The 25558-nt window shown below is 35.9% G+C and overlaps 1 protein-coding gene across 1 annotated transcript in view; it reads right to left on the bottom strand.

The window, feature by feature from the left end:
- The window catches only part of LOC136028243 (complement component 1 Q subcomponent-binding protein, mitochondrial-like), a 31134-nt gene that overhangs the window by 3544 nt on the left and 2032 nt on the right, over nucleotides 1-25558 (bottom strand). Inside the window, exons 2-3 of the mRNA XM_065705972.1 lie at nucleotides 13707-13857; nucleotides 5984-6177 (exon numbers count right to left, since the gene is read on the bottom strand). Coding sequence (XP_065562044.1) covers nucleotides 5984-6177; nucleotides 13707-13857 — 345 coding nt within the window. The remainder of the gene's footprint in view (nucleotides 1-5983; nucleotides 6178-13706; nucleotides 13858-25558) is intronic.

Below are 25558 nucleotides of genomic sequence, written 5' to 3' on the forward strand. Positions count from 1 at the left end.
TTCGTGTAGTTTTCATACTTCTAATAAATTTGCAGCTCAAAACATAGATCTAGCAACAATTACACAAATATTTTTTGTAAAGTCGGGAGTTTTTAATATTTCTCTTATAAGGAAAAAAACGCAATTATCAAAATTCCAATGTTTTCATGGTGAATCAATGGCTTAGTTGCACTGACAGGTCTCTGAAGGGACGAGCTTCGGCACCCCTGAGCCACCTCTTTCCTGGGTGATTTCCAATGGCTTATTGCACTGACAGGTCTCTGAAGGGACGAGCTTCGGCACCCCCGAGCCACCTCTTTCCTGAGTACAACCCTAGCTATAATTGTTTTTTTTTTCTGTGGACAACGTCCAATCGTCAAAGGGATCTCAAGGGGGTGTTGTGAGGTATTTTTACAATTAATATGGCAGTCAGTCCGAACCCCTCACACACCCTCGTTTGCTACCCGGCCCCTTTAGCCCCCTAGATATCAGGTCAAAATTCAATTTTTTTATTCGAAATAATGATTAGAGGTGCGGACAGGGAGGGGGTTTGTTTGATGTTGGGTGTGCAATTGGTTGAAAACTTTCAGAAGTTCCTCTCAAGGTCAAACAAAAATTTTCAAGGATAAAAAAAAATTAATAATCAGCAAAACTAGGACTCGATCACTTGTCCCAAAGGAAGTCATGTGTGCCAACTAGTCGGCTAGGACGAGGGTAGCGGACCCAGAAATTGGGCCTTTTTTTCTCCCTGATCGATTTGAAATTTAAAAGCGTAAATTCTTGGGCTGAGAAGAACTTTATGTAAAATAAAAATTCGCCTCAGCCCCCCCCCCCCAAAAAAAAAAACAGGAAGTGGAAAAAGTATAAAAGACAATATTTTTCTGAGTGTCTCAAATTTTTATCTTTGAATCTTCGGTCTATGTAGACCCAAACGCAGAAGGAAAAATATAAAAAAATTGGTTCCCGCAGAAACAGGCTTGACAGTGTCAAAATAACTTTTTACCTGTATCTCTCATAGTAGGGTTGTCCTATAAACTTTGAAAGGATGTCATTTGATCGGAAAAACACCGTATCTGCATAATCTCAGGAGCGTCTTGGACGATTGAGCTGGAATTTTTATGGAATGTGGGACCTCAAATTCTGACTTGAGGGCTAAGGTAGAGGTAAACAGAAATAAACTATGCAACCAGGATATCAAAATGGCATATTAGTAAGATCTCGGAACCAAAGGTAGAAATGGGGCTGAAACTTGAATGCTGGGGGTAGGGAGGAGGCGAAGAGGTACTATGTTTATGTTTAGATGGAGAAGATGTGGTGGCAAAAAAATATGTATGTTTACGTCTAAAAGTTTTAGAACTTTAGGCCAAGTGAAACTCTGAATCTATTCTAGGTGAATTAGGGAGGTAAATCGAAAGATAGATTCGTCCAGCCTATCAAAATAGTCTTTCTTCAATATAATTAATAGCGTATTTTCAATATTTCGGGAACAATTACAGGGATGGAGTTAAAACTTTCAGGCAGAATCTCGAGAAGGCAAGGGGGTTCAAAATATTATGTAGGGGAAAGGATAAGGGTTGAACAACATTTGTATCTCGTATTATATTCGTTATCGTTCGGGTCAAAGGAACCTCTTTTCGTGCGATAATGGACCCAAAACTTTTTCTCCGGTCATGTAACGTTTATAATACTTTTCTTCAGACCAGTTACTTGGACTTTAAATGTTTTGATCATTCCAGACCAAGACTCAAACCTGGGATGCAAAAAAAAACGCTTTTTTATATTTCTTCTTTCAAATAGTCTTAATATATTCAAGTTAGATAGATCCCTATACAGAAAAGCCACTTGAAACTTATTATCATATTTAAGCACCAGCGGCTTGCCCCCCCCCCCTGGCATTTTTTTGGTCTCTGATAGTCTTGTAACTTACAGGGCGTATAATCCTGAATGAAAAAATGAGACGTGAAACTGGGCAAACAATTTTTTTTCCCTTATATTTGCTTAGATTTTCAGAGCACGCTAGATGAAGAGAAGGGGACCACAAAGGCAAAAAAAACATGCCCACATTTTTTTCTCCAAAATAAGCCAAATTTTTTTTTGTCCCGATTTGGCTGGTAGATACAACTAAGCATTTACACTGGGCCATTTGAACCTAGGAGGAAAACAGATTTTGAAAATATGTGGGTTGTATTGGTTCGCGAAATCCACAGATGAGCCAAATATTGTTTTTCTCTAATCGGCGGTAAACTTTCAAGGTAAGCAGGCTGGACCGAGGGGTCTTTTTCTTTTGAAAGAAAAATGTAGTTATATCACTATTAGCGCGTAAAATTGAAACTTTTTTATGGCTTAAAATGCCTTATCGCCTTAAAATTGCAAGTGTTGAAGACAACTCAATTATAATTTCACGACCAAAGAGAGATCAATTAAAACAAAAACTTGAAAAAGAGAATTCTTTTTAGTAAATGACTTTGAAATGCATAAATTTAAGCAAACTGACAGTTACAATAAACATTCCATAAAAATATCCTTTTAATGAAATGATTTAGATAAATGGATTTAGGTATATTGTTTTCAAGAGTGTCTACAGGATAGGAGTTCAGGATGGTCTCAGCCCCATAGAAGAATAAATACTTCGCGATTTTTGAAGTCGTATTGATAAGAATACCCCATGGACCCAAAACCTTTGGGTCCATGAAACATATACGTAAGTTTCGCAGAAACATATATCTTATATATGGATATATAAAAAGATAATTTTTTATCTTTCTACAAAAAAAATATTAAATTATTTTGTTTGAAACAAACAAAATAATAGAATAATCTATTAGCTCACTAAAATGAACATTTCAGTAGCTTATAGAAAATAAAAAAAACTCAAACGCATCCAACAATATTTCCAACAATCAAAATTCATCAAATACAAACGAACTAAATTAATTGAAAAAAAAAAAGTTATGAAAAAAGAAGTTTTCCGAAAAAAGTCAATAATCAGATCAAACATAAAGACAATAATACTACAATAAATGAATAAATACATCCTTAAACAAAAAGAAATTAAAACGAATAATCAAGTCAAACTTTAAACGAACAGAAATTATCATAAACAGGAGTAAGGCTACTGCTCCCTAACCTTCTAAAGGCTACAGCATCATTTGCACATTATTGAAAACAAAATGTATTTTAAACATCTTCTCTTTTATATTTAGAATTTGAAAAATAAAAATTGCCGACACATCCAGAAATAAAAGTCGTTATATATTAAACAATCAGTCTACTTTCAATAGATCTTCCCAGACATCTTGATTATTACTGTGTCTATTTTAAATAAAATAAAAATCACGCATTTGAAAATACCTATTGTTATCAATAAAAGGAAGTGAAATTCGAACAATTTAAAGAATTTGAGAAGAGAGTAAAGTAGCACCGCTCTTACTTTTAAGCCTAAACAAGTCCTTTTTTTATGATATGGACCTCTTTACCTTGTGAAAAAGAGAAGAAATGACAGAGTGGTCTTTAAATGGTTTGGAGGACAGGAGTCATACTCCTGTTTAGAGTAATATCTGTTTGTTTTAAGCTTGAGTTGATTTTTCACTTTAATTTCCATTCGTCTTACGATTTATTTTTTCATTTATAGCAGTATGTGCTACCTTTTATGATTGATGTGATCATTTGTTTTAGTATCTGCTTGTTTTAATGTCATTTATTCGTTGAAAGTAATTACTGCTCGTTTTAAGTTTCAATTTTAAAGGGACTTTATTTCTGCTTGCCTCTGTGTTTCAAAAGATAAGATTTATTGCAAAAACCCTGCAGGCCATAGCAACATCGAATACAACCTACAAACAAAGCTCAGGAACGAAATCCTGCTTTAAATAGTATAAATCAAAAAAATAAGAAAAAAACACAACAAAAGGAAAACACCATTCATAATAAATGACAAACACCATTCATAATAAAATTCAGTTCCTATAAACCGTAACAAGCTATCCCCTCAAACATGATTCCCTATGTTTAACCCTAAAGGGAGCAACTTTCACAACTGTTTAATAGCACATGCGTTCCTCTTAGCCATCCGCTTAATTAAACAGCATTCACTCCCATACACCCTTCCAAAACATTCATTCCGCAACTCGGACAGCTCTTCACACTTGGATACAAAATGAAATAAATTCTCATCCACATAACCATACACAGGGCGAAACCATTAGAGGCCAACCAACACTCTAAACTTTCCCAAAAACGTCCTTCTCTCACCTAAATCCAAACTATCCCCAAATATTGGCCCTTTTATTTCTTTAAAAAAAAATTCTTTTTTTGAAATATTTTTTTTTATATTCTTTTATTTTCCTTTTAAAAGAAAGGCTTTCAGTGTGATATTGTTTTAGAAAGAAAACATACTTAGACCCTATGTGTAAATTATATATTTCTTTGAAATATATTCTGAACATTGATTTTAGGATATTCAAATATAATGTTGAACTTCATTATATGAAATAAAATTTATATTAAATATAAATTACATTAAATTATATAATTACATTAGATATAACAAGATATATTAAATATAGATAAAAATATTTATATTTAAAATATTACAGAAGGTGCCATATACAATTTTTCAGATATCCCTAGCATTGGGTAGTTTTAGATTACGTGATTGAAACTTAATCTGGAAATATTTTTAGATCCTTGTATAGATTCCTGAAGGGGGTGACTCAAATAAATGCTATCTTTCGTCAATGGTATTCAGAAGAACGACATGTGTAATCTTCAGGTAAGGGCTTCAAATAGTACATTTTAAAACAAAGGCAACTCAGAAAGATTTTAGTAGAAATATGAACATATTATATAGTTAAAATATAGACTGTACCGAGATTCTCATCTGCATAACTCGTCCAACAAACCCCTGTCAATTCGAATCACAACTCTGTCAATTCGTGAACATCCAGGGATTATTTGTGGAATAGTCTCAAATTATCAAACGATCATCATAAAAAAAAAAAAAAAAAAAACAGTAATTACTTATTTTACACCTGGTGTGTGATTTAGCAAACGATGGCATTTCAGTATTTCTGATATGATTAACTACGATAATAGGGCTAAAATGGCAATAAGGCTAAAAATTGGACTATAATAGGGCTAAAAATGGCCTTCCCAAAACGGAACACGACATGCAATTTCCTCTTTCATTTACATGGAAGGATTCTTTTGTCTGTAGAACCGAATGACCCAAATTGGAGCCCTTGAGCCTGAGTTCACCCTCCCCCTAAAATATTGACATGTTGCATCTTTATTAACAAATATTGGCGTTTGTATCTTTATTGGCCTCTGATTGTTTAGGGAAGGTTATGTCCTTCACCAGATAACTACATTCAATCAAACCTCAGTAGAAAGACAGCACACACATGGTGTTTGATTTTAACCACAATTAATACTAAGTAGTTATTGAACTGACTAATTAGATGAACGGGGACAAAAACTACATTATAGCATCCTAAAACAAACCAATATAATTTACATGTTTTATAAAGCTTCCCATTTCTACTTTAGTTTGTATTGACATATTGTTTAGTTTTCACAATTAGAGAACCTAAAATAGAAATCTTGGGCCTGTGCATAGACGCTAAGTCAGAACAAAGTTTATAATGAAAAAAATAGCGAGATTATGCTCAAAGACAAGCTCACGCACATGGAGTATACTTCCTCCAAAAAAAAGTCTTGACTTTTAACGGTTTTCCTTTTCTTTTATTCGGCTATTATTTTGCAGGAACCAGAGCCCTTCCCCAGATGCTGTCTGGGCTCCTCATCCCCATCCTCAAAAAAAAATTGACACTATTATTCGAATTTAGAGATCTGTTTTGATACAGGCTATAAGAATAGCCAAGCCTTATTGAAATGAAGGAACTTGGCTCTACCTGGGAAAATAGGAAACTGGTGACTATACATATGAAAGCATAAAAGAGTTAAAACTAATATTCCATGTATTTTATCTATTGTTCTCAACACTCACCAGCTTCTCCTTCTTCCGTATTCTGTTGAACATAATTGCACGTGAAGCCAATAGTTTTCCCATTTTTAATTATATCTACTTCAAATTCAGGTTTGGATTTCATTTCACCGCCTTCTGGTTGCTCAGCATTAGGATTCAATTCTTCTGGTACTTCCGAATCCACAGTATGCTTAACTGTGTAGCTAATTTTGATTCTAAAAAAAGACTGAATGAACTGAATGAACATTTTGTTTTATCTTGCAATATAACTTCAACTGGCAACCCTGCTGGACAACAAGGTAAGTCAAAGTGAGTCAAACAGTGTAGGCCAGTGAGGCCAACAAACAACCAATCAGTACTATTTAGTAGAGCATACATAGATCAATAATACCAACAGTACTACAATGCATTATGTAAAATGGACAAAGAAAATTAAAGAAAATTAGAAGGTTATAAGACAAAACTTACAAATAGACTGGATATGGCACTTAAATAAGAAAATTCTATAAATTTGAATCCCAAGGCTCTTAGAGGATTAAACATACTTCAAAGTTCCTCATTGCATACCAGGCATTGAACTCTAGAGTCGATGTGATTCACATTCCAGTAAGTAAGTATGACGGCGCAGTAAGTAAGTAAGTATAAACCGGCTGTGCTGATCACGGTTTCGTGGCCCTTCAGCCAGGAAGTGCAACGGGGGACTGGGGGCTAACCGGCCAATGCTTTCACACACCTTTCTTGCATTTCGAACGCCATTTTTGAACTTCACATTCCATGATCTGGATTACACCATCCTTTACTCAGACAAGACATCTGATAAACTTGCTGAGGGCTTAACTTCAAAGCTGTTAAAGGCAACACGCCATACCGTCCCTTTGTCTTTCAAACTTATTTAGACAATTATCAAGTCCGTAAGTAATGGTTTTAATCAGACTGCCAACATAAGTGGGTATATAACAGAAAGTCATCAAAAACAGCGAACTATTACAACTTCTATAAATAAACTCTAGGCAGAAGTCAAATTCAAAATAATCATTGACTCCGCCAAAAATAATTACTGGAACAATCTTTTTGAAGCTTCACCTTGTGACAGCTCAGAGAAAAAAAAAAATCTAAAGACTAATTACCAACAAGTGCACCAAAAAAGAGCAATAACCAAATAGCATACACAATGAGCTTACACTTTTTTATGGTAAAATTATAGTTTACCATAATTCTATAGAAATTATGCAATGTTCTATAAAAACTAATTTTTAATATATAATATTATCAGGGTTTCTGCAGTAGCGGCAACCTAGTGAGAGCCGATCACGTCCCATACTAAGAAACAAAATAGCCCATAACTCCTAAAAATGGTATCAGATCGAACTACAAAGTACACCAATAGAACCAAACAAGGAAAGTAGCTGCAAAGACAATATATTGCATCGAAAGCAACTTTTTCCCCTCCTTTTTCTTTTTTTTCGTTCTTTCCATTCTCAGAGAGCTGTTTAATGGTTCATTTTAAAGAAAATTGTCATATATAAGGTTTTTATGGGGAGGGTTGTCATATTACTTTGGTGGGCGTTCTTTCAATTGGAAATCAAAAGCTTCGTTATCCTTTTTAAGATTCAACAAGTGATCTAAGGGCAACTACCACCTTCCCACCCCCTTTATCTCTGCGTTAGGGAGGGGCAGGTGCCTCCAAAGGATGATTTTTAATGTCAAAATATCCGAACTCTCACTTAGCCGTCAAGTAAACACACAGTTAGTTCTAAGGATTTTTTTCCAACTTTTAATCTATTTAAAAAAGGAGTTCCATCTTCATTCTTCATTTTGACATCTTCATTTTGACAGGACTGTCGTACTGCTTTAATGTTCATGCACTAAGTGAAGCAACAAGTCAACATGAAGCGGTTGAAGATAGCTAATTATTATTCTTCCAATTATCTGTGTGCTGGCGTAATGGAGAAACCTTCCCATTCGGGGGTTTTCGGGTTTAATTCCGCACGGTGCAAGGGAAGAAAATCTCAAAAGTTGAATTTACAGATTATCGTATTAATTGATGCATAATATACAATATTTTTCAGAGTTGCTGCGGTTAGCGGCAATCCCGTGAGAGACAATCACGTACCATACTAAGAAATGAAATAGCCCATATCTCATTCTTTCGCATCGACAGCATCTTTAACCGTTTTTTCCTTCTCCCAACTAGCTAGATATTGGCACATCATAGAGAGTTGTTTAATGGCTCATTGAAGGAAATTACCACATTTGAGTGCTCTGGTAGTTCACAAAAAAAAAATTATTTGAAATAAAATCGATATTTTCACAAAATACTGAATTTTCACACACAAGATGATGAATGACGTCATTGTCGTAGGTTATAACCATATATGACGTAAAAAGTAAAAGCTATGTAATATAAGTTACTTTAAGATTAATCATAATGTAAACTAACAAACAACAATTGTGGTCGATCATACTAATTTTATTTTTGAGTTTTTTCTTAAATTTTCACTCATTATACAGTTTACTTTTAGTTATCCAGGTTTCCGATTGTTTACATAAGGTTTCTTATTGGGAGACACACTATACAGAACAATTATAAATGTATACCATAGAGTTTCTTTTAACCCCTTCGGTTTTAACCCAAAAGCCTTAAGAAGGGTTACAGGGGGGGGGAGGTCTTTTCTGTACCGTCACTTTTCATTTAAGTGTATTTTAGTTTGATCTCTGTAAATACATCTTACATATATCAACTAATAACAATTAAATTACGATTACAATTCCAGAGACACCTCTTTACAAAACCAATTATTAAAAAAGGAAGTTCTTATTTTCAAACTATTTTGACAAAATTGTCGTACTGTTTACTATTCATGCACACAAGTGGAGCTTTGAACCAACAAGTAAATTCCACTTAACATGAACTTTTAAAATAATATTGTAACACAGCCTTGCCGGTACAATGGAAGCAGCCCTGTGTATCAATAGTGCGTAAGCAGGTTTAATCCCGCACGGTGCAAGGGAGTCGTCTAGTCTGGCATATTAATTTATTAAGTATTTACAAAATATCAAATGCATTTTAATTATCATCATCATCATTTTATTTATAACCTATCACAAAAAACTGGGCAGAAAGCCCAGAAAAAGACAGGGTAAAAATAAAAAAAAAGAGGAGACAACAGAAATAAAAACACACTCTGACAACTACAAATAAGGGATAAACAGAAATGACCAAAGATGGGAAGACTTCTGGCATTCGGTAGTGAAATCACAAATACGCTTTTCAATAACTTCAGCTGGGTTTACCATATGATACTTTCTTTGCAGAAAATAGTTACTTGTCCAAGTTGGAAATTCCATTAAATATTTTGCAAATTTAAAGTAAAGGATATGAACTTGCTTTCTTTTGCCACAATTAAGGAAAGACCAAACAGGAGCAAGGGCAAGTAAGTGAGGAACTTTTAGGCTATTATATAAATGAGAACGGTGAACTCAACTTAGATACGAAATGTTTGAATCCAGGGAGACATAAGCAGCCCGGATCTTACTGGCATAATTTTTAATTGCCAGGTTTACAGTTTCTTTCAGGTTTGCTCCAATAGGCATGCCCAGGTAAGTGAGGCTGCTAGTAAAAGAAACCTCAGAACCGGATAGACTTATTGAATTCCTGTTCCCTTCATACTTGAACGGTAGAACAACTGTTTTATCAGTATAAAGCTCAAACAAATGTTTTCATACTCTTCTTGGAGAAACTCAAAGGTTGAAAAGCATCCCTGAAAAGCGGAGGAAAGGTTTAGTAGGTCATCTACAAACGTAACTAACGAAAGATCAACCCCTTTGAAGATAAAAGTACAGATCAGCTTATCCTGAGCACCGGTAACAGATTATTAAACAAAACTGGAGAAGTCATAGCTCCTTGGCGTACGTCTTTCAGAATCGAAAATAGTTGATCATCTTTAATTCTAGCCTTCAGATTTCTATATATGTATCTTAAACAAGTGATGACCGCAGCATCAGTACCTTTCAAAAGGGCCTCGAGCAAAACTTCCAAAAATATCCACGAGTCGAAACCTCTTGCAACGTCGAGTGCACATACGACCAGGAAATCACCCCTTTTTTCAATATCCTTCAGCACATTTATAAGTAGAAAGAGCGCATGCTCTCAACCTAAGCCTCGCTGGTACCCAAACTGACGAAGGAAACTTAACAAACAGTTCGTGGTAACGAACTGTAGTAAGGAGCGACCTGGCTCAAAAGTAACCAAAACTCTAAAAAACGGAATCTTTATAACAATAGTTACATCAAAAGAATCGCATTTTAACGCTGATTTTAAATATATAAGTTTCATTAAATTTAGACTTACCCATCAAAAGTTACGAGACTACGAAAATTTGCCTTATTTTAGAAAATAGGGGAAAACACCCCCTAAAAGTCATATAATCTTAACAAAAATCACACCATCAGATTCAGCGTATCAGAGAACCCTGTTGTAGAAGTTTCAAGCTCCTATCTACAAAAATGTGGAATTTCGTATTTTTTGCCAGAAGGCAGATCATAGATGCGTGTTTATTTTTTAACGGGGCTGCTTCCTCATCAACGCCCCGCTCTTTACGCTACAGTTTTTTAGCTGTTTTAAAAAGCAGAGTTAAGAGAAAGAGTCAAGCTTTAACGTAAAGAGCGGGGCGTTGATGAGGAAGCAGCCCCTTTCACATACGAAGTAATTACTGTTCGTTTTAAGTTTTAATGTCGCCCCTTACTTTCCGTTAAAAAAACTTGTTTTTTTTTTATTTAATCAAGAAAGAATAAGATATTCTTATTCTTATACACTAATAAGATAGTTAATAAGAACTGCACAGAGAAGCGTCTTTTTTTCCCTTTTTAAGGATGGGAGTTATTTGTCTGATACAGAATTGCAAAGGGACTACACCACAAACAAGGATAACTGAAACGGTAGTCCTAAATTTTGCTCGATTAAAGAACCTGCAAGTTGCAGGTGCCTTGCTGAAATAGAATCAACACCAGAGGAAGATTTTTTCTTTAATTTAGGAATCAAAGAGTGAACAGCACTTGGAGACACAACCAGGAAAGATTTTGTCTTACTTGAAAGAACAAGGTCAAGCTGTTTTTCAAAAACTCCTCTATATTTTTGTTGGGGGCACTGAACTCCCTTGCAAAATGTTCAAACCAACTTTTCTGTATGTTAAACTAAATCAAAAGATCATTTACAACCAGTTTAATAAAAATGTATATCATATATTTCTTTACAACAGCTGAAGGTATCAAATTTAAACTTTCAAAGCATGTTGACAGGAATATTAAAAAGTTGTTAGAGGGCAACCAGCACCCCCCTCCTGCCCTTTTTAGTTCCTCTCCCTCCAAACGCATTTCATCACAGTTCTGAAACAGCTAATTTGTTCAAAACAGTCTACTAAAACTACTACTAACAATTAACCACAGCACCTAGCCGCCTGAGGCCAACACAGCAAAGGACGCTCGTCCTACATCCCAATCTATTCAAAGCCTCCCTTTTTACAACCTCCCAAGAAGTTTCCATTTCACTTAAATCTGTCTTTATGACATCCTACTCATCCCAGACAAGGATGGACTGCATTCCGTTTAACCCTAAATGGTTGGCCGAAAAGGACAATCTTCCACAGTCTGTCACTCTTCATCCGCAGAACGTGCCCTAACCATCTCAACCTTTCTTTCATTATAGGCCTAGAAAGCGGGATTGAACTACAATATTCGTACGGTTTACTGTTTGAAATAAGATCAGTCAGCCGGGTACCCAGAACAATCTATAGGCAATTTCTCTGGAAATTATCTAGTATATCTTCGCCCGCTTTTCGGAGCACCCATGCTTCAGGGGCATATTTGTCTTCCTATTCTCCCAAACATTTTTTAATCGTGAAAAAACACCCTGAGCTTTAGCTATTCTACTTTTAACATATTCACTGCTTCAAACGTCTTTACTAATGATACTACCAGGGTAAGTGAAGCTGCACACTGGATCAATCTTTTCGTTACCCAACGCCACGTTTTCATCCTCACTTATTCCTAACCTTAGTGACTTAGTTTTCTTAATATTAATTATCAAACCTATTCTAGCAGCCTGAACTCACAAAACCTCTAAAAGTTCATTCATTATGCTCACACTTCCATCTAGGATGCTTAAATCATAAGCATATCTAAGTCCCGGATCTAAGTAACCGGAAGGGATCTGCTCTCTTTGGGGGAGTTGGGGGGGGGGAGTAATTCTAAAAAAATTAGAAAAAATAAGGTATTTTTAACTTACGAAAGAGTGATTGTATCTTAATGAATTTCATATTTAGAAGGACCTCGAAACTTAGATCTCTTATTTTAACTCTCGACCGAATCCAGTGTCATTAGGGGGGGGGGGGACAGGAAATCTGGAAAACGCTCAAAGCGGAGAGATTAGGATGAAACCTGGTGGAAAGAATAAGCACAAGTCCAAGATAGGTGACTGACATAACCGGACCGGATCTGCTCTCTTTGTGGGAGTTGGGGGGGGGGGGGGAGTAATTCGGAAAAATTAGAAAAAGTGAGGCATTTATAACTAACGAGCGGGTGATCAGATCTTAATGAAATTTGATATCTAGAAAGATCTTGTGCTTTAGAACTCTCATTTTAAATCCCGACCAGATCCGGTGACATTGAAGGGAGTTGGAAGGAGAAACCAGAATTCTTGGAAAATGTGAAAATCGAGGTATCTTACGAATGGATGATCGGATCTTAATGAAACTTGATATATAGAAGAATCTAATGTCTCAAATGCTCCATTTTCAATTCGAATCGGATCCAGGGACATAGAGGGTTGGAGGGGGAAAACAGAAATCTAGGAAAACGCTTAGAGTGGAGAGATCGAGATGAAACTTGATGAGAAGAATAAGCACAAGTTATAGATACGAGATTGACATAATTGGTACGGATCCGTTCTCTTTGGGGGAGCTGGGGGTTGTTAATATGGAAAAATTAGAAAAATTGAGGTACTTTTAACTTAAGAATGGGTTACTGGATCTTAATGAAATTTGATAATTAGAAGGAACTCATGTCTCAGAGTTCTTCTTTCAAATCCCGACCAGATCTGTTGACATTGGGTGGAGATGGAGGGGGAAACTGGAAATCTTGAAAAACGCTTATAAATGTCGTAGGATACGTAATTGAAGTAACCGGACTGGATCCGCTCTCTTTGGGGGAGTTAGGTGGTGGGGTTCTGGGGGGCTGGAGGGAGAGGAAAAATTGAAGTATTTTTAACTTACGAGTGGGCGATGGGATATTAATGAATTTTGATATTTAGAAGGACCTCGTTATTCAGAGCTCTTATTTTAAATCCCGGCCGGCATTAGGCCTCTGATTTTCCTTTTAAAGCAATCTATTGATTCTTAAAATTCTGCTAGAGCTCATACCATATGAGCTCTTTGCTCTTCCGACCTCGTCTCAAGTGCCATATGAGCTCTTAGCTCTTGTTTATTCTATTTTCAAGCTGTAGGCCTATAACTAAGAATTTACCTTTTTCTTCATATCCACTTAATCCATGTGTGGGTGTAAAATATTGTCATCAGTGGATTATGCTATTTACTATCAGGTTTAAATTCTGCAGTGAAAAATGGGGTGTTTTATACAAAATGCAGTCCTTAAGACAGAGGCATATACAGCCTTCCCAGAAGTCTTTTTTGGTGTACAATACACTAATTGTTAAATTAATGTGTTTAGTACATAAAAAAAAAATTCTTACTCTTCATCATTGAATTTCTTACTGAGAACGACTTCAGCGCCGTCATATTTCACATCAAAACCTTCAAAAGTGGTAGGTGGCACTTTCATTTTTTGATTTTTCTTTTCTGTGGCAATTTCTTCGGTTAAAAATTCGAGCAGTTCTTTATCTCCTGAAAGAATATAATAGCTAAGGTATTGATTTTCAAGTACAACAATTGTGCAATATCAGGTTAGTCATTATGTGCTCTCAGCAATCAAATAGTAAGAGGCTTAAGGGTAGGAAAAGAAGATGATATTATGGGAATGTTGTGTATAATTCGATATTTTAAAGACTACAACAACAAACTGCAAAACCATCCAAATTACTTTGTTTGGCTATTCAATAAGTGACAAGACAAACTACTGTAGCTCCGAAAGGATTTATTTAATCATTTTAAAAATTTGGAAACTTGTCAATACAGTCCTGAGCAAAATTTATAAACTTGTCCTACCACTGCTCTAATTTGTGTATACCTCTGGTGTCAATTTCTTTAGATTTTTTTAAATTCTTTAAAAGAATTTAAGTTCTTTCAGTTGTCATTGGATCAAAAATATGTGCTGCATAGAGCCTATTTAAGAGGTCCAACCTATTGAAAGTCTAATGGACAAGGTGAGGGGAGTAGGGATGATTTGCAAGGCTCTCCCACTTTTGCACACTCATCCTCCATCCCAATCTATCGAAAGTAAATCAATGAAGTAGCAAATTCGTATGCTCAAGAATAACTGGTCATGCTTCCATGTTTATTTCTTTCTTTTCTGTGGCAATTTATATAATATTGACAGAAAAAGCTTCATATAACCGGGACTGCAAAAGCTCCAAAGCTGCCAGTAGCAGAATTCCAAAAGCTGCCGACACTTTAGCTGCACAACTTGTGTTTTGACAGTTGTGAGTCAACTGTGCTTTGAGTAAAAAGTATTTTTATATGTAAAATTTGCAGAAAAGCAACTAACGTAACTTAGCATATCTTGCAGTAGGAAACATTAATAGTTTTCTGAATCATAATTAATAATTTAATATAATTCAGTGACAAACCGTATACAAACCATAATTGTCATACTCCAAAATTTTATCAAGAGTACTGTATCATATTTACTCTAATACTGCTAATGGAGGGAGTATAGAATTCTAAGTCTGAAATTTTAAAAAGCAGGAGCATGAGAAAAGATACATCTCTTCTTGCAGAAGAGAAGAGATACATACTAAGCATCAGCACTGTTTCTTTTTTTGTCTAACCTGTTTCTGTTTTTCAATTAAATAAATAAGTTTTTTTACTTTTTAAAAGTAGAGTTAAGAGAAAGGGTCAAACTTTAGCGTAAAGAGAGGGGTGTCGAGGAGGAAAAGTCTATTTCATATACGGAGTATTTCTGTTCGTTTTAAGTTTTAATGTCGCTCCTTACTTTCAGTTTAGAAAAAAATTGTTTTTTTTTACTTTATTTCTGAACGTTTTTAAATTAATGCATGTTTTGATTTTGGTTCTCTGCACATATATAATCAAAATGAAATTTGCATATTAATCATTTTTGGCTGAATGGCTTTCTCATAGTTTTAATTGGAAGATTTTGAGAAAAAGGAGCGGGGGAAGAGGCCCAGTTGCCCTCTAATTTTTTGATTACTTAAAAAGGCAACTAGAACTTCTAATTTATTACGAACGTTTTCATTAGTAAAAAATATACGTAACTTACGAATTAACTTACGCAACGAACTTCTATATTCATATGTTTTTATTACGTATATGAGGGGGTTCACCCCCTTGTCAATACCTCGCTCTTTACACTAAAGCTTAAATTTTGTCCCAATTCCTTAAGAATGACCCCTGAATCACAAAGGCTGTAGAATAAATAGTTGAATTTATTAAAAATACTTTAGCGTAAAGAGCGAGGTATTACGAGGTGAGCCCCTTACATACATAATAATTTCTGTTCGTTTTAAGTTTTAATTCTGCTCCTTACTTTCAGTTGGAAAACTTTCATATTTATTTTTTCATTGTTTTCTTAAATAATGCTAGAAAATCCTCCGCCCCCTTCATTGAAATTCTCTTCCCCCATGGAAAGATCCTCCCATGTAACCCCCCCCCCAAAAAAAAATCTCCCTGAATACGTCTGTACACTTCCCAATAACTATTTCTATATGTAAACACTGGTCAAAGTTTGTAAATTGCAGTCCCTCCCACGGGGACTTTGGGGGAGTAAGTCGTCCCCAAAGAAATAATTATCAGATTTTTCGACTATGGTGAATAAAATGGCTATCTTAGAATTTTGATCCAGTGACTTTGGAGAAAAACTAAGCATTGGAGGGAGCCTAGTTGCCCTCCAGTTTTTTTGGTCACTTAAAAAGGGCACTAGAACTTTTAATTCCCGTTAGAATGAGCCCTCTTGCAATATTCTAGGACTATTGGTTCGATACGATCACCCCTGGGAAAAAACAAACAAACAAACATGCACCCATGATCAGCCTTCTGGCAAAAAATATGAATATCCACATTTTTGTTGATAGGAGCTTAAAACTTTTACAGTTGGGTTCTCTGATACGCTGAATGTGATGATGGGATTTTTGTTAAGATTGCATGACTTTTAGGGGGTGTTTCCCCTATTTTCTAAAATAAGACAAATTTTCTCTGGCTCGTAACTTTTGATGGGTAATACTAAACTTGATGAAACTTATATATTTAAAATCAGCATTAAAATGCTATTCTTTTGATGTAACTATTGGTATCAAAATTCCATCTTTTAGAGTTTTGGTTACTATTGAGCCGGGTCGCTCCTTACTACAGTTCGTTACCATGAACTGTTTAAAAAACGGAACAGAAAACAAAAACAGGACATCTGTTTTTGTTGGACCTGTTTCTGCTCTGTTTTTGTCTAACCTGTTTCTGTTCTTCAAAAAACGGAACAGAAAATAGAAACAGGACATCTGTTTTTGTTGGGCCTGTTTCTGTTCTTTTTTTGTTAACCCGTTTCTTTCCTGTTATTTTTTTCGTTTAACCAAGTGCTTGCGTTTACATTATTGTTAAAGCTTGCTACTTGGGGGATTCGAAGGCCTTCATGCTTTGGCCACCTCCTTCACCTTTGTGAATCACGCCCTCACAAAATCTAGTTTGCCTTTTCCCCAGCAATCTTTATATTCTCTATATAATTAACATATCTTCACCTTAAAATCATTAAGTTATCTTAAACCACAGCTTGGAGTGACAAAAAGGATTTTCCATCCTTGTGATGCTCCAATGATGAAAAAAAATCGTTTGGTGTAGATTGTGGCTGTTGATCTAGACTCTTGTGGAGGACTCTGCAGCTTCCCAATTGTAAAGGAACTCCTGGCAGAGCCATTCCTTATCAAGGCGGACCTTGAACGTATTGGTTAAAGTTGCAGAAACTGCTTCCTCAGACAGTTTATTCCACAGATTGATGACTCTTTGGCTGAAGAAACGACTTCTATGTATACTCGTGGAATACTGCATGAGGAGCTTCACTGAATGTCCTCTAGTACCAGAGTGCAAAGGCTGTGCAAAGAGACCAGGAAGGGCGTTTTTAGGAAGAACTTTTTTGGTTAAAATCATATCACCTCTTTTCCTTTGGCATGTCAGTGCTGGCAGCTTCAAACGATGTAGTCTTTCTTCGTATGGAAATTTATACTTCATAAAAATTCTTGGGTGTCGGCTGGAGATTGTTCTTTCTATGATACCAAGGGATTTATTTGTTGAAGATGAAACAGACTTAGCATGGCTGCTAAACTTTAATTGGTGATCAACAATAACCCCAAGATCTTTTTCATCAGAAACAGCAGAAAGGAAGTTTTCTTGAAGGAAGTACTTATGATGCTTGTTGTCTTTGCCAAAATGGATGACATGGCATTTGTCAACATTAAAAGCAAGGAGCAACATGTTGGCCCATCCTCCTAGACTGTCAAGATCTGTTTGGATTGATTGCTGGTCAGAGGGAGTAGCCGCTTTTCAAACTAGTTTTGAGTCATCAGCATAAAGGGTAATAAGATTTAAAAGAAGGGTGGGCAGATCGTTGACATACAAGTTGAAAAGTGCCCTGGGGCACACCACTTAATACAGTTGTGGTAGAAGAGAAATGAGGAGTTCCTTGTGAATCAAAAACTCTGACACTCGGTGATCTTTCAGAGAGGAAGCCCATAATCCACTGTACAACACCTTCATTGAAACCTGCAGCCTTCAGTTTGATTATGAGGAATTCATGACAAACCTTGTCAAATGCTTTGGACAGCTCAAGAAGAATCATGTCGACAGGAAGACCGTTATCGAGCAGTGTAGTCACTAATTCATATTTTTGGATGAGGTTAGTGTCCACAGATCTACCAGATCTGAATCCGTGTTGTGATGTGGAGAGGATGTTATTTACCTCAAATCGTTCAATTAGAGTTTTGTTAACAAACCTCTCAAGCACCTTAACAACTGCAGAAGTGATGCTTATAGGATAGTCATTTTCTGTAGAGTCTCTTCGTCCCTTTTTATGGATCGAGGTTATATAAGGTGTTTTCCAATCATGCGGTAGTTCCCCATTTTGAAGAGATAACCAGAGCAGCATACACAGGGGGTAACTGAGAGCTCTTCAACACTCCTTAAGAAGACATGGATGAACACCATCTGATCCCTTTGACTTATTTACATCATGCTTCTCAAGGCTATTGGAAACCATTACTTCACTTACTGACATATCAGGCATGGGAAAAAGCACTTCATACAATGGAGGATCTGGTGAGGAGGTACCTGAGTTTTGGGTAAAGGCAGAAGCAAATTGTGCATTTAGAAGGTCAGCCTTATCTATTGGAGATGAGCATAGTACAGCATGGTCAACAAGGTCAAGAATAGTATTATGATTTGGGTTTTTAGCAGAGACATGTCTCCAGAAAGATTTTGGGTTTAACTTGATGTCAGAAGCTAATTTTCCTTGTAAGCAGATTTCTGTTTTTTGACAGAATCTTTTGCACAATTCTCTGCTACCTTGTAAATTGACAGAGTCTCCTGGTTCCTCTTCTTCATTTACCATTTCCAAACTCTAGATTTCTGGTGAATCAGCTTCTTAACTTCCTTAGTGAGGAAGGGAAGTGTTTTAGGCTGTTTTCTAAAAATAACCCTGGAGTGTTTCTTTTCAAGAGCAAGGAGAGTTTATTTTTGATTTAACCAAGACTCATTAATGTCACCAGTGATAAGCATTGACCAGTTTGCAAATGAAAGTTCCTGTTGTATTGCCTTATAGTCAGTGAAAGGCTGAGGACAAAATTTAGGTCGAGGATGACTATTTAGGGACAACACAGACAGAATAACTAGGTGGTTGCTACTAGCAATTGGCAGTAAACAATCATTACGAATGAGGGAATCAGGATCATGCAATATGATGAGGTCTAACAGCTAGGCATTCTGATCAGCTCTATGGCTAGTAGGCTTACCGATAGTCTGATGAAGAAAATTATTTGATAGGCAAGATAAAAAAGGTGAGTCTCTACTATTAGATAAAGAATGCCCAGTTCCTTCAACCCACTCAATTGCAGGAAAATTAAAATCTCCAATAATTATTAACTCAGATGAGCTAAGAAGAGATATCAAAGAGGCCATTTCATCAATAATAGTTTTGAGGGTCAATTCACTATCTTCAAGGGAAGGAGCACTTGGACTTCAATGGATGCACCCAAGACGCAATTTTTTATTAGCAATGGAGATATCAAGCCATACACTTTCAATCAAAAATACATCAAGCACAGAAGGTTGGAACACAGTAGAAGGGAATACAGAAGTTGGTGTTCCCTTACATAAAGACCAACTCCTCTTTGACAATTTGGGTGCTCCAAGTTGCTAAATAGCTGATATCCCGAGATCTGTAGGGATTTTTCAGTAACTGCAAATAGACTATGTTTCAGTAACAGTTCAACAAAACCTGCAACATCCGCTGCTTCTTCCTTAACAAACACTCCAGATTCAAGAAGCTTATTTGTCAGACAGTCAACATTGCTTCAGAGAACATGGAAAGTATTTCCAGAAAGGGGATTCAGACTCAAGAAATTTGGCTGTTGAGACTCAGAGGTAACTTCAGATATGGCACTTGAAAAACTTGAATCTGCTGAACTCTGACATGACATGAACAAATTATTAGGTCTATCATTTGGATTATCATCAGCAAAAAAAAACACTTAGATGGACATGAGAAACGTTTGGAGAAGGATCAGATGAAGCTTCACAAGAAATATCAACTGACAGTTTATTAAAACGACAAAAAAGCGAAGCAATGGAGAAACAAAAATATTTACATGAAGAGGCAATGATGTAACTAGGTTTCCATTGCGGATTCGCTTAGAGGGGCCAGGGTGAGGCTTCCCAACTGCAATGAGCAGCCTCATTTTTTGGAACAATTTGGCCCTTGAAGATCATGAGGTTAGGCTCACCTAAGCTTGTTCTTCTTTTCAGCTCTTCAACTAAGGCCTTTCTCATGTTTCTCTCTGTCTTGGATGCATCACCATAAAATTGTATATCCTTGTGGAGCTCGTGGGAGCAGTTGATGATTGACCTTTTGATGTCCAGACTTGGGACAGTAAAAAGGACAGGAGGAGGGCATGTAGATGGCAGAGAGAGTTAGTAGGGATCAGAAGTCTTCTCACATTATTGATATGAACAACTCTGAGCTTATACTTTTGATCAAGATAAGACTTGATGAACAGCTGGTCATTGGGTTGCAGAGGAACTCCATATGCAACTACGTTAAGCACTCTATGTTGCCTGTCCCTTTCTTCAGAAAAGAGGCATTGGATGTTGCTATAGAAGACACCTAGGTTTCTAGGGCTGATATTTGTGATTTTATCTTACCAATTGTTTGTGAGATCTCAGCTTTTAGTGATATTTCCAAGTATTTTAAAGATGAGTGAACAATTTCCTGAAAGGCCACTTGAGATGGGATTTTGTCAAGGATCTCATTCTTCATGCTATTAATTGTAGCTTGTAAAATATTCTGAACACTTGGATATTGAGTGTTAACTGATGTTGATGGGTATTTACATGCTGGGCACTTGATACAAATATCTACAAATCAGGAGATTTTTGTGATAAGCAGATATTCAGGTTCAGGCATGTCTAGACACTCAATACATATCCACTTGTCACACTCATCACAAAGAATGGCATGAGAATCATCTTCTAATGCAATATTGCAGGAAAGACATTTGTTGGATCCCTCTTTTGGACTTATATGCATCCTTTTTGATCTCCTACATGATGTGGTGTTAATTTCGCTAGGCGGTAGCATGGTATGGGAGAAATAGCGCTGCCTTTCTTTAAAATGTAAGAAAAATAACGTTCAGCCAACAGATGTCAATTCATCATGGGGGTTTTCAGAAATTGTGGGGGGGGGGTGAATTTGGACCTGTGGAAAGTGCAGATGCTGAAATTGCCTATCCTCAGCAGTTTAAGGATGGATATCCCGCCAGTACCAATATGGCCCTTTGTTTTCAGTACCAATATGGCCTCTCTTCTGCACATTTTTCTCCAAACATAGAAGATATATGACTCAATTTACTTAATCAGTGGCTTTTTGGAAAAACAAATACTTAGCAATTATAAACCAGAAACACTGTATAATTAAAACAGTGAAGACAAAGAAGATGCACAATTCCCAGCAGAATTGAAAATGGATTAAATGACTTAAAAGTATAAATAAATAAAGCCTAACACTGTGGTAGGTCCCTTAAATTAACACTTAGGGTAACACAAGATTAGGGACAATGCAAATAATAAGGAAACAGCTTTATCTCACAGTTTGTTATATATTATCCAGGGTTCAAATTTATGCAGCCATATGGGTTTGTTGTCTAATAAGTTCTTTGGTGTTCTTTTCTGAAGTTTTGCTCATCCCTTATCTGGAATGAATTGTTGCATACATGCATAATCTCTTCTCAGTCTTTTTTTTAATAATTCTATTTTCAATTTGAATAACTAAGAATTAACCTTTTCCTCTATATCCATTTAATCCATGTCTGCAAAGAAAATATTGTTATCAATTTCCATTAGTTGATTCAGCTATCTACTATCATATTTGAATTTTACAGTGAAAAATTTAGAGGTACAAACTGTTCTAAATGCCTTAAACTGCTGAGGATAGGCAGCTCAAGTACCTGCACTTCCCAGAGCCCATTGCGAGAATTAATGAATTCAATAGTGAGAGTCCATAGTTTTCAGATGTGGCAAAAGCCTTATAATGAACACCTGCATCAGCTTAAACCATTTATACTTACATATAGAAGAAAACAATGCAATGATTCTTGCCAGTAAAAATATAGATAAGCTACTTTTTACAATCTTGGAAATGGGTTAGGAAAATGAAACTTTCAGTAATGAATCTAGGGCCAAAAACATACAGTGGGAAGTTATTACCAAGCTACTATATTAGCCCTCTTTTGATTTCTCAGTCTTAGAAATATGCCTACTTGAGAGGTCTATTACCAACTGGAATTTTGACAAAACAGCATTTGACCTTAATTTTCAGTTATAAGTTTCGTTTTCTCTGGTTATGGCAGTTGGTATTTACCAAGTAACATATAGTGATTGCAAATTCCGTTGGTTTGTCTGTCCTGGTTTTGCTAGTTTAAGCACTTCCAGATAAGCTAGGACAACGAAATTTGGCAGGCATATCAGGGACCAGACCAGATTGATTTAGAAATAGTCATATCCTTGATTTGATCATCTGGGGGGGGGGGGGAGCTAATCCAGAAAAGTTAGAACAAATGAGGCACCTTTAACTTACAAATGGGTGACCAGAATGAAATTTAATGAAATTTGATACTTAGAAGGATATTGCATCTAAGAGCTCTTACTTTGAATCCTGACCAGATCCAGTGACATTTGAGGGGGAAACCTAAAATCTTGGAAAATGCTTAGAGTGGAGGGAATGGGATGAAACTTGGTTGGAAAAATAAGCCAAATCCTAGATACATGACTGAAATAAACCAAACGGATCCACTCTCTTTGGGGGAGTTGGGGGGAGGGTTAATTCTGAAAAATTAGAAAAATCAAGTATTTTTAACTTACAGAAGAGTGATTGGATTTTAATGAAATTTCATATTTAGAAGGAAAAGGATTAAAAATTTTAAGGAAAATGAAGTATTTGTAACTTATGAATGTGTGATCAGATCTTAATGAAAAGTGATAGGATATTTTGCTTCAGCATTCTTATTATAAACCCCAACCAGATCTGATAGCAGTGGGGGGAGTTAGAGGGGGAAACCCAAAATCTTGGAAAATTGAGGTATCTTTATCTTATGAATGGGTGATCATATCTTAATGAAACTTGATATATAGAAAGATCTTATGCCTCAGATCTTCCATTTTCAATTCGAATTGGATCCAGGATTGGAGGGGGGGGGAACAGAAATCTTGGAAAACAATTAGAGTGGAGAGATTGGGATGAACCTTGGTGGGTAGAATAAGCAAATGTAATAGATTCGTAATTTATGTAACTGGACTGGATCTGCTCTCTTTGGGGGAGTTAGGGGAGGGTCCAGTGCTTTGGCAAGTTTGGTGCTTCTGGACATGATAGGACAATCACAAAAAGCAGGCATGTCAGGGACCTGCACAAATTGACATTTTCCCTGATTTGGCCATCTGAGGGGCTGAAGGGAAAGGAAAAAAAAAATGAGGTATTTTTAACTTACAAGTAGGTGATTGGATCTTAATGAATTTTGATGTTTAGAAGGACCTTATGTCTCAAAGCTCTTATTTTAAATCCCAACTAGCATTAAGCCACTGATTTTCTTTTTAAATCAATCCATTGATTCTTAGAATTTTGCTAGAGCTCATACCATATGAGCTCTTGCCTCTTCTGACCTCATCACAAGTGCCATATGAGCTCTTAGCTCTTGTTTTAGTTCTGAAAATGTAATTCATGTTACTTGGTTAGAATTTTAAGCAATATCAATGTAGATTTTTCCTCTAAATTTAGGAAATGTACTTGCAGATCTTTGAAACTTCATAAATTGGAATTGAGCAAAGTTTTGAAGCTGAAAGTACTTTTCTTGTACTTCATTTGAGCAGATCTATTTTGCAAGGTTTTATTTTTATATAAAAAAAACTTACAGTCAATGCCCTTAACAGCAAGAAGGAGAGGGGTAGGTACTTGAAAATACCTTTTCAGGACATGCTTTAGTCTGTAAATCCATTCCTGAAAGTTTCGTGTTCATAATCTAACTTTTTTCCAAGATAGCAAAAAGCAACTTGTCTAGAATTTTACCTTCCCAACCTCTTTCAGAAGACCCAGTATTTGTCTAGATAGCTACCTGGAGATAGAGAAACATGTTAAAAAAAAACAATTATGTAACTTATATTAAGCAGAATAATCATAGTTAACACATTTTGCATGCAGCCTTGCTATACTTTGCCAACCCTCTCCCCCCACCCCTAGACTGCAAATATATAGCCCAAATTATAGGTTATGCAGTATAATCACAGTTAACATATCCTGATGTGTATGTGGCCCAAATTTTGTATTTTCTATCTATTCTCAGAATGCATCTCAGTTGTTTTAATCAATGTATCTGTGAATTGAATCAACTGTGACAAAACAAAAGTAGAAAAACAAGCTCTAAGTGGCATAATGCATTCAAAAACATAAATTTGGGCTATATATTTGCATATTAAGGGGACAAGGTAAAGTATAGCAAGGCTGCATGTAAGATGTGTTAACTATGAAAATTCTACATAATATGAATTATAAATTGTTTTCTTAACCTGTGATGAAAACTGCTTGAGTTATTCCCCTACATAAAGCAGAAACGAGCAAGATCCATCCAATTATCAACCTATTTCCATTTTGTCTGCTTTTAGAAAAGTTATTGAAAGATGTATATATAACAGGTTGAACAGTTTTTTGGAGAAAACAAATTTTTTCAGCCCATTTCAATTTGGATTCAGGTCTTACTATTCTTCAGAACATGCAATATTAAAGCTAACCCAGTTTTTGAGTGATGCCATGGATAAAGGTCTGCTACCTGCAAAAATATTTGTTGACATAAAAAAAGCTTTCAACACTATTTCTCACAAAATTCTACTATCTAAGCTAGATAATTGCAGTGTTAGAGGACAAGCAAGTCTCCTAATTAAATCTTACCTCAAGGACAGAAAACAAATATTGGATGCAAATGGCTACATTTCAGATGAGGAAAATCTATCTAATGCTGTGGGAGTAACTCAGGGGTCCATACTTGGACCACTGTTATTTCTTATCTATGTAAATGAACTCCCTCTAAGCCTAACCTGCCATAGGACTGATATGGATCTCAGTTTACTGTTTGCTGATGATACAGCCAACTCTACCTGCAACATACACCATCAATCTCTAAAACCAAATCTTGAATTATCACTGAGAAAGATGCTTCATTGGTTCCATTGTAACAAATTAGTTGTCAACACTTCAAAGACTCTTTTTATGTTTTTTTCAAGAACTTCTGCTGTAGTACCAGCATTACAAGAGGTTGAAGTTGCATTTGGAGGTCAAGTAATAAAAATAAATTGAGTGCAAACAACTCAGTATCTTGGAGTCATTGTTGATCAGAATTTATGCTGGAAAGCTCATATCACTAGCCTAAGGCTTAAGTTAGGAAAGAACATAGGTGTAATACATTATCTTAAATTTTTCCTTGCTTTTTATGCTTCAAAATCAACTATTTTTCTCTTGTTCATTCATATATTAATCATTGTTCTATTATTTATTTGAGTACATTTAAGTCACATATTTCTCCTACTGTGAAGTTACAAAACAAAGCAACAAGAATCCTTAAGATGTTATTTTATTCCCCAGTTTCTCTTCCTGGTAAATCTCCAACTAAGAGTCTTT

This window comes from Artemia franciscana, chromosome 6 (assembly GCF_032884065.1).
Source record: "Artemia franciscana chromosome 6, ASM3288406v1, whole genome shotgun sequence".
Classification (NCBI taxonomy): domain Eukaryota; kingdom Metazoa; phylum Arthropoda; class Branchiopoda; order Anostraca; family Artemiidae; genus Artemia; species Artemia franciscana.